Source organism: Cyphomyrmex costatus, unplaced genomic scaffold (assembly GCF_001594065.2).
Source record: "Cyphomyrmex costatus isolate MS0001 unplaced genomic scaffold, Ccosl1.0 scaffold431, whole genome shotgun sequence".
In the NCBI taxonomy this organism is placed as follows: Eukaryota; Metazoa; Arthropoda; class Insecta; order Hymenoptera; family Formicidae; genus Cyphomyrmex; species Cyphomyrmex costatus.
In genome coordinates this window covers 149370-164691 of record NW_017278546.1, presented here as the reverse complement: position 1 = coordinate 164691, position 15322 = coordinate 149370, and the positions used below count along the sequence as shown (strand labels likewise).

General features: G+C 32.1%; 2 protein-coding genes across 2 annotated transcripts; both read right to left on the bottom strand.

The window, feature by feature from the left end:
• Positions 1–265: 265 nt before the first annotated feature.
• On the bottom strand, positions 266–4686 carry LOC108777469 (uncharacterized). Its single transcript, XM_018544379.1, has 4 exons — positions 4474–4686; positions 4090–4247; positions 2145–3993; positions 266–2069 (listed from the first exon to the last, which is right to left on the bottom strand). The coding sequence occupies exons 3-4, from the start codon at positions 3991–3993 to the stop codon at positions 340–342; spliced, it is 3579 nt and encodes a 1192-aa protein (XP_018399881.1). The 5' UTR covers positions 4090–4247; positions 4474–4686; the 3' UTR covers positions 266–339.
• A 1208-nt stretch (positions 4687–5894) lies between these two features.
• Snap29 (Synaptosomal-associated protein 29kDa) lies at positions 5895–7393 on the bottom strand. The gene is made up of 2 exons (XM_018544381.1): positions 6992–7393; positions 5895–6434 (listed from the first exon to the last, which is right to left on the bottom strand). Exons 1-2 carry the CDS (start codon positions 7253–7255, stop codon positions 5913–5915), a joined length of 786 nt encoding a protein of 261 aa, XP_018399883.1. The 5' UTR covers positions 7256–7393; the 3' UTR covers positions 5895–5912.
• Positions 7394–15322: the final 7929 nt, after the last annotated feature.

Sequence of the window (15322 nt, the reverse complement as noted above, 5' to 3'; positions counted from 1 at the left end):
GTCTCTATTTTATTCACCGAACTAACAGCTCTTATATATATCATTTTTTCAAAAAACATTTTAAATAATTTTCTGAAAAAGAGAGAAAATATTCGTAATTTATCTTGCAAAAATAGAAAATATTCAATAATTATTCTATTTGAAGAATATTTCAATAATTATTTAACAATTTTTTTCTATAAAAATTCAATAACTATTAAAAATATACGCACTAATAATGTAACATATATAAAGGTTTTACGATTCCATCAACATTGTGTAATAAGAAAATGTCATTATTTATCGTAACAAAATATTATCGCGGAGGATACACAACAATATATAACTCACTCGATTCGTTTAAACAATTTTCAAGTGCGTTTTATTTAAATAATTGCATAAAACAGTCATGGTAGCAAGCTCCTCATGCATTCCTCGTAACTTTTCAATGATTCGATCGTATCTTGCCATGTGTTTCGTATGGATCGTTGAAGGTAACATATTCACAGCCATAAAACAGGAATGCGTATTACCAGCTTCAATGAGACCTTCTATGACACTAAGTTTGACTTCTTCCAGTTCGGAATCTTTGTATACTTCGTCTAAGAAGTACTCGAGAATCTCAACCATAAACGAGACTAATAGCGGTGAGAAAATGTTAATTAATTCATGTAACTGCTGCCCGAGTTTCAGGCCAAAAGAGTTCTTGGTTGATTCTTGCAACGTCTTTGCGTATGTCAACAACAAATAAGACTTTGCGTCCTGGCTGGGTGATAAGACAGATAGAAATATCATTTGTATGTCATCGATAACTTCTAGGTTAATAAATTTATTACGGTAAAACTTATCATTGATGTAGCTAATAATGAAATCATTTACGAATAAACGCACGGCTCGGTTGATTGGATAGATATATAATTTTTCAGGATGGGGTACATTCCAATAAGTTACCACTGCGTTACGAAAGAGGTCAGCAAATATTTTAAAGCGTGCTGCATATTTATCCTGATCAAATAAAATATGCGATATTGTGAAACGTCTTGCTTCGTCGGATACAACAATATCGATATGGAATAAAAATCTTCGAAGTAGATTTTCAGCAAATTCTTCTGATAAAAGATTGAAAATAGATGTAGTAAGTGTTTCTAAGAAATCGGCAATGTATTCGTTTTTGCTTTTGTCGTCCAATCCTTGAAAATCGTCTATCGTTTTGAGCCATAGATCCAGAAATCTTGTAACGTATTCATTAGGGATCTCGGGAAATAGCTTCATCTCTGAAAGCAGCAATGTTTTTTCATCGAAACTCAACGTCGGTATAGTTTGACAATATAGAGACCATGTTTCAGGATTTAGCTCTTTAAGAAAATATTTTTGGAACGTATGCAATAAAACTTGTCGTATTGAATGATGCTTCTCGGTTTCCAATGCTTTCTGGAGAAAATCTGTAAGCTCATGCTTAGTCGCTATCAAATACATCAGCCTAACTCCATGCTTACGTGTGCTCACACGCATACTCGTCAATTTTTGTACAGTTGATATAACTTTAGGCAAAGAAGTTCGCCTACTTACACTTGTTAGTGTCATCAAAGCTATTGATAAATAATCTCCTACACACAATCTAACTATGAGATCGAGAGGTATTGGTGGATTAGAAAGTCTCATGCTCAATGGTAAATATTTTATAATTTTATAGTTATTTTTAGCATTGGAATGATTGATATCTATCGTTGTTTCTGTGGGTATGAAAGGATCGATCAGTTTTGTCAATTCATCACCATGACATAGAAGAGCCAAGACAACTAGGCTTGATGATATTTTATTTGAATTTTCATCGTAAATATAATTCGTGCAACGTTCAAAAAATTTAATGGGCAAGTCTTTATACCATCGCGTGGCCTTGATAAAGCGTTGTACATGTTTTATATTATAGTTCTTCATGCAATTTGCTAAATATTCTTCCCAATTATCCAGTATGTTTCGTAAATCTCGTTTCAATCGAGCGAGCGCCGCGTTTGACGTTACATTTGCGATATTTGAAGGAAACCAACTGCAGTACAGTTCTGGTTCATTTTTCTGCAATATATTTTTTAAGATAGGATTTCCATTATCAAAATATTTATGAGAAATTTCGTCAGAATATTCGTCAGAATTTTCATCAAACTTTTCGTTATAATTTTCATAAAAACGTAGAATTCTGTAAATGGCATCCATTAACCAAGGATAATCTCTAATTGTCATTTTTTCTATTTTGATGCACGATTTTTTATATCTATTGTTAAAATCATATATTGCTTCAAAAAATTGGCAGAAAATTTTTTTATTAATTGTTTTCATTAATTCAAAAGATTTTTTATTAATTGGTTTCATTAATTCAAAATATTTTTTTTCAATTTGATTTGCGAAAGTTACGAGACATTGTCTCTCATATTGTGGATATTCTTTAAGTATGTTAAAACATCGCTTTTCTAAAAGCATATTGATCAACCCCTCAATTGGCATATTGTGTATAAGTTTGAAATGTATTGTAGCCACAAGTATCTTTTCCGGTATGAATTGATTTTTTATATAACATAATTGAACAATGTCTAATACAAGAGAAATCAGCTGTTCATTTGAATAAGGTAACTTGTTTATTTCTGAAAGTTGATCGAATATTCTTGTGAACACATACAAGGTTTCGTTTTTATGTCTATCTAAAAAATATGTTAAGACATCGAACAAGGCATTATCATCTTTATTAACATTACAAACATTGATCATTTGCAAAAGGAGATCAATTCTAACTTTTTCTTCTTTAGTTACATTTAATATTTCTTTGAAAAACGGAATAACTTCGTTAACAGGTAAACAACAAATCAAATCTTTTTTTAGGAACGAAAGGTTTACACTAGGTTTATATAGTTTATCGAATTCCATATAGACTTTATAACGATTCTCATCTAAGTTCAGCTCCTCAATAATTTTAATTTTAGTCTGTTTGATCCGTTCCTCGACAGGTAATAACTGTAATAAGGCAGTCGTGACATTTTTTGTTTCGTCAAGAAGATCAACGTTATATTTATCCTTGTATGATTTACGAAGCAAATCGTATTGTTTATCACATGGATAATGTTTCAAGTACCCGAGCATATCATCTGTACGGAACTCAGACATTGTTGGAGGCAACAGACCAGGGAAAACTTTTTCCATTAAATCCTTATTAATTTTTTTGAGTGGTAAGATACGAATATATAACTGTGGCTTTTGTATCAGGTGTTGCTGAGCTTTCTTAAGAAATATTTCGGCGCACTTGTTGCTCAAAATAATATTCGGTGGAGAAGTTTCATGAATCTCAAACAGTTCTATAAAAGCCTCCAGTCGTTTCTTTATTAATTTAGGGAGGAAAGATTTGTATCTGTCAATACCGATCGCGAAGGAAGTACGCTCAGTCGCACTTAGTTCACAGGGTTTCAATAATTTGAGAAAACGCACTACCAAATCCGGATTGATATAAAAGATCTTTTTAACAATTTTTTTAGGCAACACTAATTCCTTCTGCACAATTATTTTATAAGCGAAAGTCTCATTGCAAGCTATGATCAACGGATAAGCGGTTTTAATGCCATAAATCGATACAATTTCTGTAAATATTTCCTGCGCAAAAATTGGATCCTTGCCAGACAATTGATGTGCAAGTGTTAGTACAATACGTGTTCTTGTGTTTATAGAAACGTAAGGGAAAAGATGTTCGAAAAAATACCTGACGTTAACAATTTCTTTATGGCTACCATCAAAAAACCAAAAGGCTTTAAAGGCACGGTTTATTATCGCTGAGTCTTCGCACTTAAGAGCAAATGTTATATCTTCATGTTTCTTTTTTTTGATGGCAGTTTCTACATTTAATATAGGCAGTAATTCTGGTGGAAGTTGTTCAAGATCACTACTGCTCTGGTACAAAGTCAATCTTCCGATCCAACGTAATTTCTCATTGGCAGTATCGCCTGGTATTTTTTGAATTGCCCGTAAATAAGACATCTGTAAATCATGAGGTATTTTGTAGTCATAATCCACAGTGATGGTTAAAAACGAACAGACGAACAAAACAAAATAAAATATTCTATGTATACATACTTGGTAAATATTATGTGTCAGTTGTGAAGGTGCAAGTATATGAGAGAATTAATTGCTTTATTTTCTTGTTATCTGACGAAATTATCACCATTGATTGAATGAATTCAAACGTCTTGCTTATTTTGTTTAATCAGAAGATCAAGTTGATGCGGATTAACCTGTTGAACGTTCCGATATGAAATTTTTACATGGAAAATGAAACGCTGCGTAAATATGGAAAGTTTATTTCCAAAATATACGATACCAATAATACCATCAATATACGGTACAAAATTTAAAAAAAAACCGATATACGTGGCATAAAACCGAAATATATTTTTTGCTAAATACACAAATGCAATTTCGTCTTTGGCGAGAGGAACGTTAGTACTGCGTAGTACTTACTCAATTCAATATTGCCCGTACTAATTGTAAAGTCAGTCCGGACTGACTTCTTCTTCTTAAATTTATTGGCCTTGCAGCCTAACTGGCTGAAACTTTACCACTGAAGCAATTCTCAATTCTTGAAGTGAGTGGCTTCGAACATGTACAGCGTCGACACCATTAACAGTACATATACATAAAGTAACGCAACTCTCTCTCGGCACCTTTGATGTAGTGAAGCCCGAAATGGAGTGCGCATGCGCGAAATAAGCTAGTTTCCCAGTAACGTCATCTAAACTTCTATTTCACTTGCTCTTTACTTTCCATCTCTTTCTAGTTACTCTAGCTCATTTGTAGGTACTACATGTAATAATAACTTAAAAAAAATAGATCCATAATTGTAATGCATTGTAAAATAAAAAGATAAGAAAATATAAACTTATGTAAATATTGTATGATATAAATATTATACAATGAAAATATTTTAATTAAAGTCTGCGACGTATACAATGCGTTTCTTCCTGTTAAATTTCTTGCGTTTTTGTAAATTATTAGAATTTAAACGGAAACGTTTAAATGGTCCTGATAGAGAGAGAGAGAGAGAGAGAGAGGGAGACACAGAGAGGACAGATAAGAAGAAGTGAGATAGAAATGTAAATAGCGCTACTGCAAGCATGCTGCACTGTCCGAGTGTTGCACTGATGGGCGATAGTGCAGCCAAGAGAAAATGCTATAAACATTATGAAAGAAAGATTGTTCCTATAATTATAATTTATAGAAATGTCATTCCATCTATTTACACAATAAATACTTTTACATAAAACTAAAAACAGTATAAATTATAATTTTCTCGTTATTATATAAATATGTTCACGTGTATAATTTTGCAATATTTTTATTTCTTTAGGAAATTAAGTGGTTTCATACTTTTGTAAATCAAGATCTATTTAGAATAATTGTTATAAAAAAAATTTCTATTTGTAATTGTCATACACGAAAATGTGTGTCTGTGTGTGTGTGCGCGCGCGCTTATCACAATTCTCATTTTAAAAGATGACAAAAGACCTCAAGAAATATTGAAAAAAATCTTTTATTTAATATTCGTACGTAAAGATATCACGTTTAGTTTTATAGTAAAACAATTGTAGAAGAAAAGGTTTTTCCGCATTAAAGACCATAATTTCTAATAATAAACATGTTCTGTAGGTTTCATTATAATTATAATATAAAGATTGCATGTATAATCTTGCTTTGTGAAAAACTCTATATAAACACATCACACAATATAATTGCAAAGTGCAACATACCGATCCAATACAAATAAATGTAAAAAAAATTATTCTATTGCTCGATATATATATATATATATAATACATCTATACTTCATAGAAGTACAGTTAGTACATAGTATTACCAGTAAAAAGTTTCTGATATATGACGGATTTTGATATATATCGAACTTATTTTTTCAATAAATGTAACATGTCTTTATTTTGTTGTTGCAACGTTATATCAGCTTTCTCAGTTTTATCAGTGATATTATCGATTAGGTCATTCTGTGAATCTATTTCTTCAGATAAACCAATTGCTAGATGTTTCAGTCTTGCCAATGATCCACTCATTTCACTTAGATTCTGTTCGAGAACTTTAGTTACTCTATCACCGACAGGTTTAACATCTTCCGGAGTATGATCATAACTTCCTCTTATCATTGTTGAAGAATATGAATTGTTTATGTCACTTTGTACTTGTTCTAATGTATTGGACAATGCAGGAGATGTCATGGAACCAGAACTGGAAGATTCTGATAACTTTGTAGATGGTATCGGAGTATCTAAAGATTTGCCACTGAGATAATTTTTCAGGCTACCAAATACACTCTTTATGCCCTGTATGTGTTTTTGACTAAATCTTAATGTGCTATTAATATCATCTAATCTTTTTTCTGTCCTCTGCAGTTGTTCCTTTTGTCTGATTAATTCCTGGAAATATAGATTTAAATAATAATTGATTAAAGAATAAAAGTGCCTTTATTTAAGAAATAAAAGAATAAAAGGCCAAACACAAGATAAATATGTGTAAATAATTTTATTTGAATAATACAATAATTATAGACGTTTCAATCTTCTCAATTTGGATCCTTCTCAATATAAAAATTTTAAATACAAATCATATAATAAAGTTTCTGCTACATGTGTGATGTTACAAAAAAATGGTTTCATATTGAGAAACATTACATTGGCGATCAAAACATTTATAATTATTGCATTATTTAACTAAAGTTACTTACTCGTTTATCTTGTGCTTTGCTCATAAAGGCACATTTATTCTTTGATTTATATTTTTGCAAAGTCTCTCCTTAATATTAATAATAATTTATACACCCATTAATGACAATATAAATGTCACAGAGAAATCAAAATTATTCTATTAATCAAATATGTTAAGCAGACATGAATCTTGTGTCAGTTGTCATACTATCGGTACACAAGTGACGATAGAAAACTGACAATGAGATGGGTGTATCAATAACAATTACCTCGGCTGTGGCTACACCAATTTGCTCCGAGTCTCTCAGAAGCGAAACAGATCTTTCAGAAGACTGTACCGTACGCTCCTCGATTTCCTTTTTACGTTGCAACAATTGCTGCCGCGTTTGCATAATGTCATTATCGAGGTTCTCATAACGCCCCGCGGGTACAGTTCTAATTGGAGCGTTTCTCAGAAACGTCTCGTCGTCTACGTCATCCTCTAACGAGAAGAACGGATTTTTAGGATCGTTCAAATAATTATGACTCGCCATTTACCCGACGATTTTTCGCAACGTGCCGGGATCAATGCAAGATACTCTTTTGGCGATATTCGTCGACTGCACTTGGATCGAATTATTCACATTTGGTTGGACGTTCGTTCATCAATCAATGGCTGCTTATCCACTGCTATCCTCGCTCGACGATCAGAAAAAAACTAAAAGAGGACATATCGGCTGTTTCCCTGTTACCGACGAAGTCGTACACTACCGCCAGTACATTCATTTTCGATTTGGGAACTATACGTGACTTCATCCATTTTCTGACTCTATCGATAACATCGTAATGCCGAACAAACGTGTATTTGTTTCAATGGTTTCACTCATAGAGATTTGAATAATTTATAGATCAGACGGTGCAGGAACAATAAGGGAACAGAGAATAAGAATTTCAACCTATCAGAAATCGTATACTGTGGAATAAACAGGTGAGTATTCCATAATTTTTCTGGAACTTGTCAAATTTCGTAAAAATTTTCAGGTTTGACGCACGTTTATTTATGTTTGTGTAACTTGACGGAATATCAGTTAAGACCGCGGCGTTTTTTGAAATACCAGTCTGAAAAGTAAAGACTTCAAGCTTTGATATACTTTTTTAAACATATATCTCGATTCGACGATTTTTGACGAAGTTATTTTATCTTTGAACAGAATTCCGTAACAGATGTAAGAAATAAATCAAAAATCGTATCGTAAATTGTAATTATCGGAGAACAGTAAAAATGTGACAAATTTTAATTACTTTTTGTAATACGCGAGCGCGTTAACGAAAATTTCGACGGTTATAATATTAGACGGTTAGTGAAAACAATCCTTGGCAATTGTTTTGATGTGGAAGGGCGGACGCGGGTCGCACATCCCCCGCTCACCCGGCTCGCCGATGAACCGAGCGGCGAACAGTCATTTCATTACCGCGAGTTCCGAAGAGCCGCTCGGCCGCGGCGGGCGCGTTTCAGATCGGGTGCTTTCCGTTTTATATTTTTGAAAGCGTTGCCGACTTCGACTGAGCAATTGAGCCTCACTGATGAGTGTCCGTGGATGGGCTCGTCTCGATTGTTCGTCGTTTTGACGACTGGGATTCCTGACGCGCGTTATTGCGACGTGACGACGCCGTAGAAACACGCGCCCGGTATTCGTTCGAGCAACGCCATTTTCGCGGGCGTTGCATCCCCCGCTGTTGTACCTACATACGAAAAAGACGAAATCTATTTTGGACGTGATCTGGCGCCGTATTGCCTCCGCTTGTGTATATAAGAAGAAGAAGGAAAGATTTCATTACCGCGGCTCGGTGTAAGTAAGTAGCTGTACCGCTCTACTTAATATTTCTTTCTGAAACGTATTTTTGTGACAAACACTATTAAAGGTAATACTGAACGTTGTATTTTACATTCCAAAAACTTACTTAAAATATTAAATAAGAAATAAGTTAGAAAAAGTTTTTTTAAAATACGAAATGTTAAATAACTGCTTCACACATTTTGCTTTTACATAATTTAAATACATATTAAATACATATACATATATATATATATTTGAAATATATATTTTAAATAAAATTATTTTAAATACTACCGACTGCTGACTGGTAAGGCGTATTTAAAATAAAAAACATAAAATAAGTTTTAAAAACTTATTTAAAATAATAAAGATTAATCTTTTAATCTTTTTTACTAAAAACATCTATTTTTTTTAAATAAAGTAATAAAAAACGTTTAATTCTTTAAAGAATTAAATTTAAAGAATTAAACGTTCTTTATTACATAACTGGCACTTAGCTCATCAATTCTGTTCTATTTTGTATTATTTTTTTAATAGGACCAAATTGTATATTAGTATAATAATAATTTGACTTTAAATTATTTGAAACAGAGTGAAATCCAATTAGTATTTTATCCTAGAATTAATGAGACAATTTCTAGCAGTTTAATTTTAACAGCACGAATCGTTTAATATGACACTTTAATTGTACACCAAAAAACATATTTTACATTTATTTTATAATTTTAAATAATTCGTATTAACTGTTGTGCTGACATAAGACGAAATAGATAAAAAGTGGTTTTCACTAGCGTAACTTTTTTGCATAATCATTTACGTGAAGTGCTTGTAACATTCCATTATATTTCAATTTTTATAACTCTCTCTCTCTCTCTCTCTCTCTCGTTCTCTCTGTTTGTTTGCAATTAAATCGCATCTTTTGTAGTATAATCCGTATAAAAACAACTTGTACGTATGTGTTAGCGTAATTATAGAACTATTTGTCGCTAATAAAAGGAATATTTCTCATTTTTATTAATTTCTAGCCCATTTCATGGATCCTTACTGTGATATCTAATAGTTATTATAATAAGAGATCCAATCCTTTTATCTGCTCTTAATTTATTTCGTGACAAATTGATGTGTATTTAATATTCATTTTTAACTGATAATTGCATAGTAATATTAATAATAAATATATATTTTATTTTTCAGAATTTCATATATCTTCCCTCTCACGGGTACGACCTTGACGTGGTGAGAGGGCTCAGTACCCCGAGGATGTACACGAGGAAGTAAAACGATTTTCCTAAAGTATCTCAAAATTATCGAATCTATCTAAATGATACGTATCTAGATAAATTTTTAGATACTCGAGTAAAGTCGTTCTCTTCTCGTGTAAAAATCCAACGACGGGGAAGCCAACGTACCCTTTCGTCGCCGATTTAATTGAAAATATACGAACCGCAGCCGGTTCGTCGCGTTTGTTTCGGGAGTGCCGTTGAAGTTGTTATCGGACTAATTGACACGTGTGGTATTGATTCCACCAACCGAAATGGAAAACCTATCGTGGGTTTTTTGTAAATCCGGAAAACGTCAGTGTCGCGCGAAAGACTTTGGAATAATTATAGTCCGCGCGCGATTGTAGTATGCTATTCGCGAGTGTTTTACGCGAGTGACCAGTGCGAGAGGATATCAATCGAAATCTGAGAGGAGGAGGAGGACCGGCAGAGGCATCGGGCACCGGTGGAGCAACCTTGCGGTAAATATTATTATTTTCTTATGTAAATCGGTATCTTTGCTTAATTTAATATCTTAAATAGTTTTACTTTACTATAATTTATAAAAATACTATTTGATTAAAAAAAGGATTGCTTCAAAATTTGAAATTTTATAAAAATGTTCCTAAGAGGTCTTTTCATAAAATTTATAATTGTGTTTTAATTTGGATTGTGTATTTTTTTTGTTACAGAATCATCGTAGCGACGTTGCAGATGTAACTCCGCTGTTGCGCATCGGATCGGTGAGTGATAAATCAAAAACTCTTATTGAGGTAATGGATGTATTGGTAATCTTATTAATATGGGTATGTTAAGTCAGCACCCCAACTATAGTACTCGGGAGTTCTAATTAGAGTTCCCACTTCCTTTTGACGAGACGAAGAGTTCTCTATAGTTAATAACAAGAGCTCCGCTCAATAAACATTTTTTTTACATCATATCTTAAAATTGGCGTGTCACACTTTTTTGATGCCTCTTTTCGTTGAGGTTGTTGGAATTCTCTGATTTTGATGTGGTTTCGTATTCGGGGGTTTTCGGGGTCGATTATTTCGAATCTGTACTCAAAAATTGAAAATTCGAAATAGTGGATCCAATATGGCGGACGTAAAATTAACGTAAATCCTAAAGACTGTTTGATTTTGGTGAAATTAGGTATATTGGTGATTTAGGGGGCGTTCGTTACGAATCGTGGACAAACGTCCACTGTTTGTTCACGTTTGTCCACCCGTTATTTTCATTGGACCACCCTCCAAAAAAAAGTTATGCACAAAAAAAATTGTAACACCCCCAAGTGATTATTTTACACTATTACGAAAAATATAATAAACGTAGGGTGGACAAACGAAAATAATGGGTGGACAAACGTGGACAAACAGTGGACAAACGAATGCAATAATGATTTTACCAATATTCGCATTTAAGGTGCCAACTTCACAAAAAGCAGTTCTGTAAATTTGGAATCTGTATAAATGCGAATATTGGTAATATTATTATTCCTTTCGTTTGTCCACTGTTTGCCCACGTTTGTCCAACCGTTATTTTCATTGGACCACCCTCCAAAAAAAAGTTATGCACAAAAAAAATTGTAACACCCCCAAGTGATTATTTTACACTATTACGAAAAATATAATAAACGTAGGGTGGACAAACGAAAATAATGGGTGGACAAACGTGGACAAACAGTGGACAAACGAATGCAATAATGATTCTACCAATATTCGCATTTTAGGTGCCAACTTCACAAAGCAGCTCTGTAAATTTGGAATCTGTATGAATGTTTTAAAAAATTATTATATAATAATTATTAAGCGCATATGTCGTTAAAAATCATAGAGAACTCTTCGTATCGTCAAAAAGAAGCAGGAATTATCAGCAGAACTATTGTATCTAAAAATTAATTTCTCTAAAATTTTTAATTTTTTTTTTATTATTCGAAAATTTTTTTTACATATTAGGAACTCTGGGCAATCGCAAATTGAAGCTATTAAGCCGCTCAGAACTATTCCACCTCGAATTCGATAAAAAGTTAGCACCCCATTTTTAAAAAATGTAGAAAAATGTTTATTGAGCGGAACTCTTGTTATTAAAATTTAAATTGTAATAAGGCTCAATAAATTTAAAATTAATGAGAGTATAGGGCTACGAGCCATAGATTCATTAAAATCTTTTAATCTTATTTATTCTAATATATTGCGTAGAATATCACGTAATGTTGGCGTTTCGTCCCGGCTTCCAATACTGGACTCATCAGTAAGGTATTGTAATGGAAGCCTACCTTAGACGCCTGTTTTAGTTATTAAATCGAGATTCTATATATACAGATATACGCGTATCAAAGCACTTGCGAGAATCTTAGCGAATATCTATAGACCTCTGATGGCGGGTCGACGTAGTAATATTCTTCGCAATATATTATTCAAAGTGATATATGTATATGTATCCCCCCCCCCCCCCCCAACTTGCGCGCCGAACAATCGTCGGTCTTGAAACGCAACTCTATCTGAAAAATTCCCCCAAATTGCTATTAACTATAGGGAACTCTCCGTCTTGTCAAAAGGAAGTGGGAAGTGGGAACTCTAATCAGAACTCCTGAGTACACTATAGTTGGGGTGCTAACTTAACATACTCTAAAAGATGTTGTTTTCTAAGTAATTTCATCTATAGCCTCATAATTTGTAATTGTATGTTTTTTGAAATAATATAAAACGTTTTAATACTAAACAGTATATGTTTCATACAATTCATTTTGTTTTTTGATATAAGACGTTTTATAATTTCTGATTATTATTATCTATCTCACTGCACTAACTTTAGCTTAAACTTTTATAACCTATCCATATGTAATAAATTAGTAACTGGATTTTATACCAGTTAAGGTAGTAACATGACTTTAGATTCAATTTATGTTTTATCACAAAATAAAATAAGAATTTTTTTTAATAACTGTTTTAAAACTGTGGTCAAATTTCCGTCATTTGAAATACTTGATTTTGACATAATTATTATAAAAAATAATTCTAATAAATTATAATTACTATTAAAAAAGTGTCTAAATTGACACTATTGAGGGAAATTTATTTTCCCTATCGAATCTTACGTCATTTTTCTGAATTTCTCATCTCCGCATGCTTTCGAGATGAAATTCAGTAACGAATCGGTCGAATCGATGTAAATGGGCTAGATTCTATCAAATAACAATTGATTGAATAATTCCTTTTCATTTATTTTTAAATTATAATTTTATTTTTGTTTTATAATAAAGTTTACGTCAAAAACAAATCTGAATTTTATAATATTCGCGATAAAGCATTTTTGAATCAGATCAGTATCTCAAGATCAATACAAATATTTTCTTAATTAACATTTATTTTTAATCTTTTATATATATTTTAATAAATAGATACATTTTTAATTACGCAGAAACGCGAACAAAGAATAGATTATTTGTATATTAATGGAAATATTATAGTATCATTGACGGTTTATTTTCGTGTTTAATATAGCTCTTCGCGACGCGTCCGTGTTTCGCGCATCAGACAAAAGCGTAAAAATTTTACGCTTATTGCCGGTAACGATAAACGTCAGGCAAAAAGGAGTTTCTCCTTTTTATGTCGATTTCTGGCACACGAAGCCAGAAATTATTTGCCAAGATCAACAAAAGGTTGGTTCAATTTGGCCAGAAAAAAGAAGACGAAGAGGATCTACAAGGTAGGTTGGTGTGTAACACCAATCAAAGGTACAAAGGTAAATGTAAAATGTGTAAGTTCAATGGTCTTAGCGTTGAGACACTACCGTGTCTCTTGAAATTTGGGAGGGTAATCATCTTTGGGAGGGCAAAATTGCTTGCAGTCTAAACTGCGAGCAATTATATTTTTAAAATTTTCTTATTCGTTTGATATCGTGTTTAGGTCATCCCACCTGTTCATAGACGAATAGAGATACGGGTAGGCAGGACAATAGGTATAGATAGGCAAAGTTGAAATCTCTCTCTAATTAACGTACTATATAGGTAGGGAAATATAAGTCCCTATTCCGTTTCACACACAATGCGCAAGTTATTTAATTTTATCCTTGTCATTTACCGAAAGATGAAATGATACATAATGCGCATTATACGTGAAACGAAACTACTCATAAGTATCGTACAATACTTGATAATTCGAAAGAAGGATAAAATTGAATAAAACTTTAAATTTTATTCACTTTTATCAGCATTCTGTTCCAATTAGCAAATATCGAAATGATCTAAATTATTTTATATTTTATTGTATTTTTAGGTGTATCGAAATAAAATTTTTTTTAAGAAACGACGGTCTAAATTGAGCGGATAAATAAGATCTTTTGTCGCATATAAATTTTTTTTAAATTGTGGTAAGATATTTTATTGATTATAAAAGATTGAAAAGAATACAAGTTAATTAACAAGTTACATTGTAATTTTGATATCGATTAATTACACAGGCCCACAAAAAAAGTATCCTGTACTCTGATGGACGCCATATTAGATCGGTCATTTTGTATTTCATACTTTTGACATAAAATTTAGTTTCAACGACCCCAAAATAAACTCCCAACACATTTTACTTTTTAAAATTTTCAATTTATTTCATCTATAATATGTTAAATGTACTCCTTACCTTTTAGGAGTAGTTTTTACTCTTTAGAGTGAATCTTTGCCGATAAAAAAAATACGTATCAAATATTTTTCCTAATTCTTCGTAAAGTTTCATTAAAATCGGTGAGTGACACCACCGTAGGTTTATTTATCAGAGTCCATCGTTAGAAGTTATGCAAGAGATGTAGATCACGTAGATACGGCATATAGACGTCTGAAAAGTATTTCTCGGGAAACATATGGTCTAGGTGTAATCATAAATTTTTGCCAATATCAATAAAAACAGATTTCGAGGTATTTGACCCATTTTTTTTGCTCTGGATTGAAAATTTGTCCAGAATGGTTATATTTTTATGTCAGATTCGTATTCAGCGTCTTAAAATACATAAGAATAGCTGGGTTTCAATCAGAGTACAGAATATTTTTTTTCGTGGGCCTGTGTTATAGTTATAGCTTCTATGAAACCGTATTTGAAAAGTTATTTATAAGCTAAATTAATTGAAAAGAATTCTTTGTTATATGGACCACTTAGAATATATAGGATTAAGTTAATTTTTGCTTCTATGTAAAACAAGTATTAGATTCATATATAATACGTTATAAAAAGGCGATTAAGAATCATTTTATTCCATCTTCTCTCTCTCTTATATATGTATGTATAAGCTACTCAAATTAAATTGATAATATTTAATCGAGTATTTTTATTTCTTTGTAAAGTTACGCAGAATACAATGCTAATTATACACATGACGTATCTTTGTGTAATATATTAATATATCTCTCGTTAAATACGTTTACATTTCATTACATCACATTGAACGGACATGGTGCTGAAGTTACCGGTTATGTACACACTCTTGTATTAAATTGTGCTGAGAACTGAATCGAGAATGTTCATACAATCATTAT

Excerpts from the sequence above, each read along its gene's own strand:
- LOC108777469 (XM_018544379.1), bottom strand. The coding sequence starts at position 3,993 with ATGTCTTATTTACGGGCAATTCAAAAAATACCAGGCGATACTGCCAAT. Across the intron at positions 2,070-2,144 it reads TTTTTATGAAAATTATAACG|TAAAAAATATATTGCAGAAA; the intron begins AAAAGTTTGATG and ends GAAATCCTATCT.
- Snap29 (XM_018544381.1), bottom strand. The coding sequence starts at position 7,255 with ATGGCGAGTCATAATTATTTGAACGATCCTAAAAATCCGTTCTTCTCG. Across the intron at positions 6,435-6,991 it reads TTGGTGTAGCCACAGCCGAG|GAATTAATCAGACAAAAGGA; the intron begins GTAATTGTTATT and ends CTATATTTCCAG.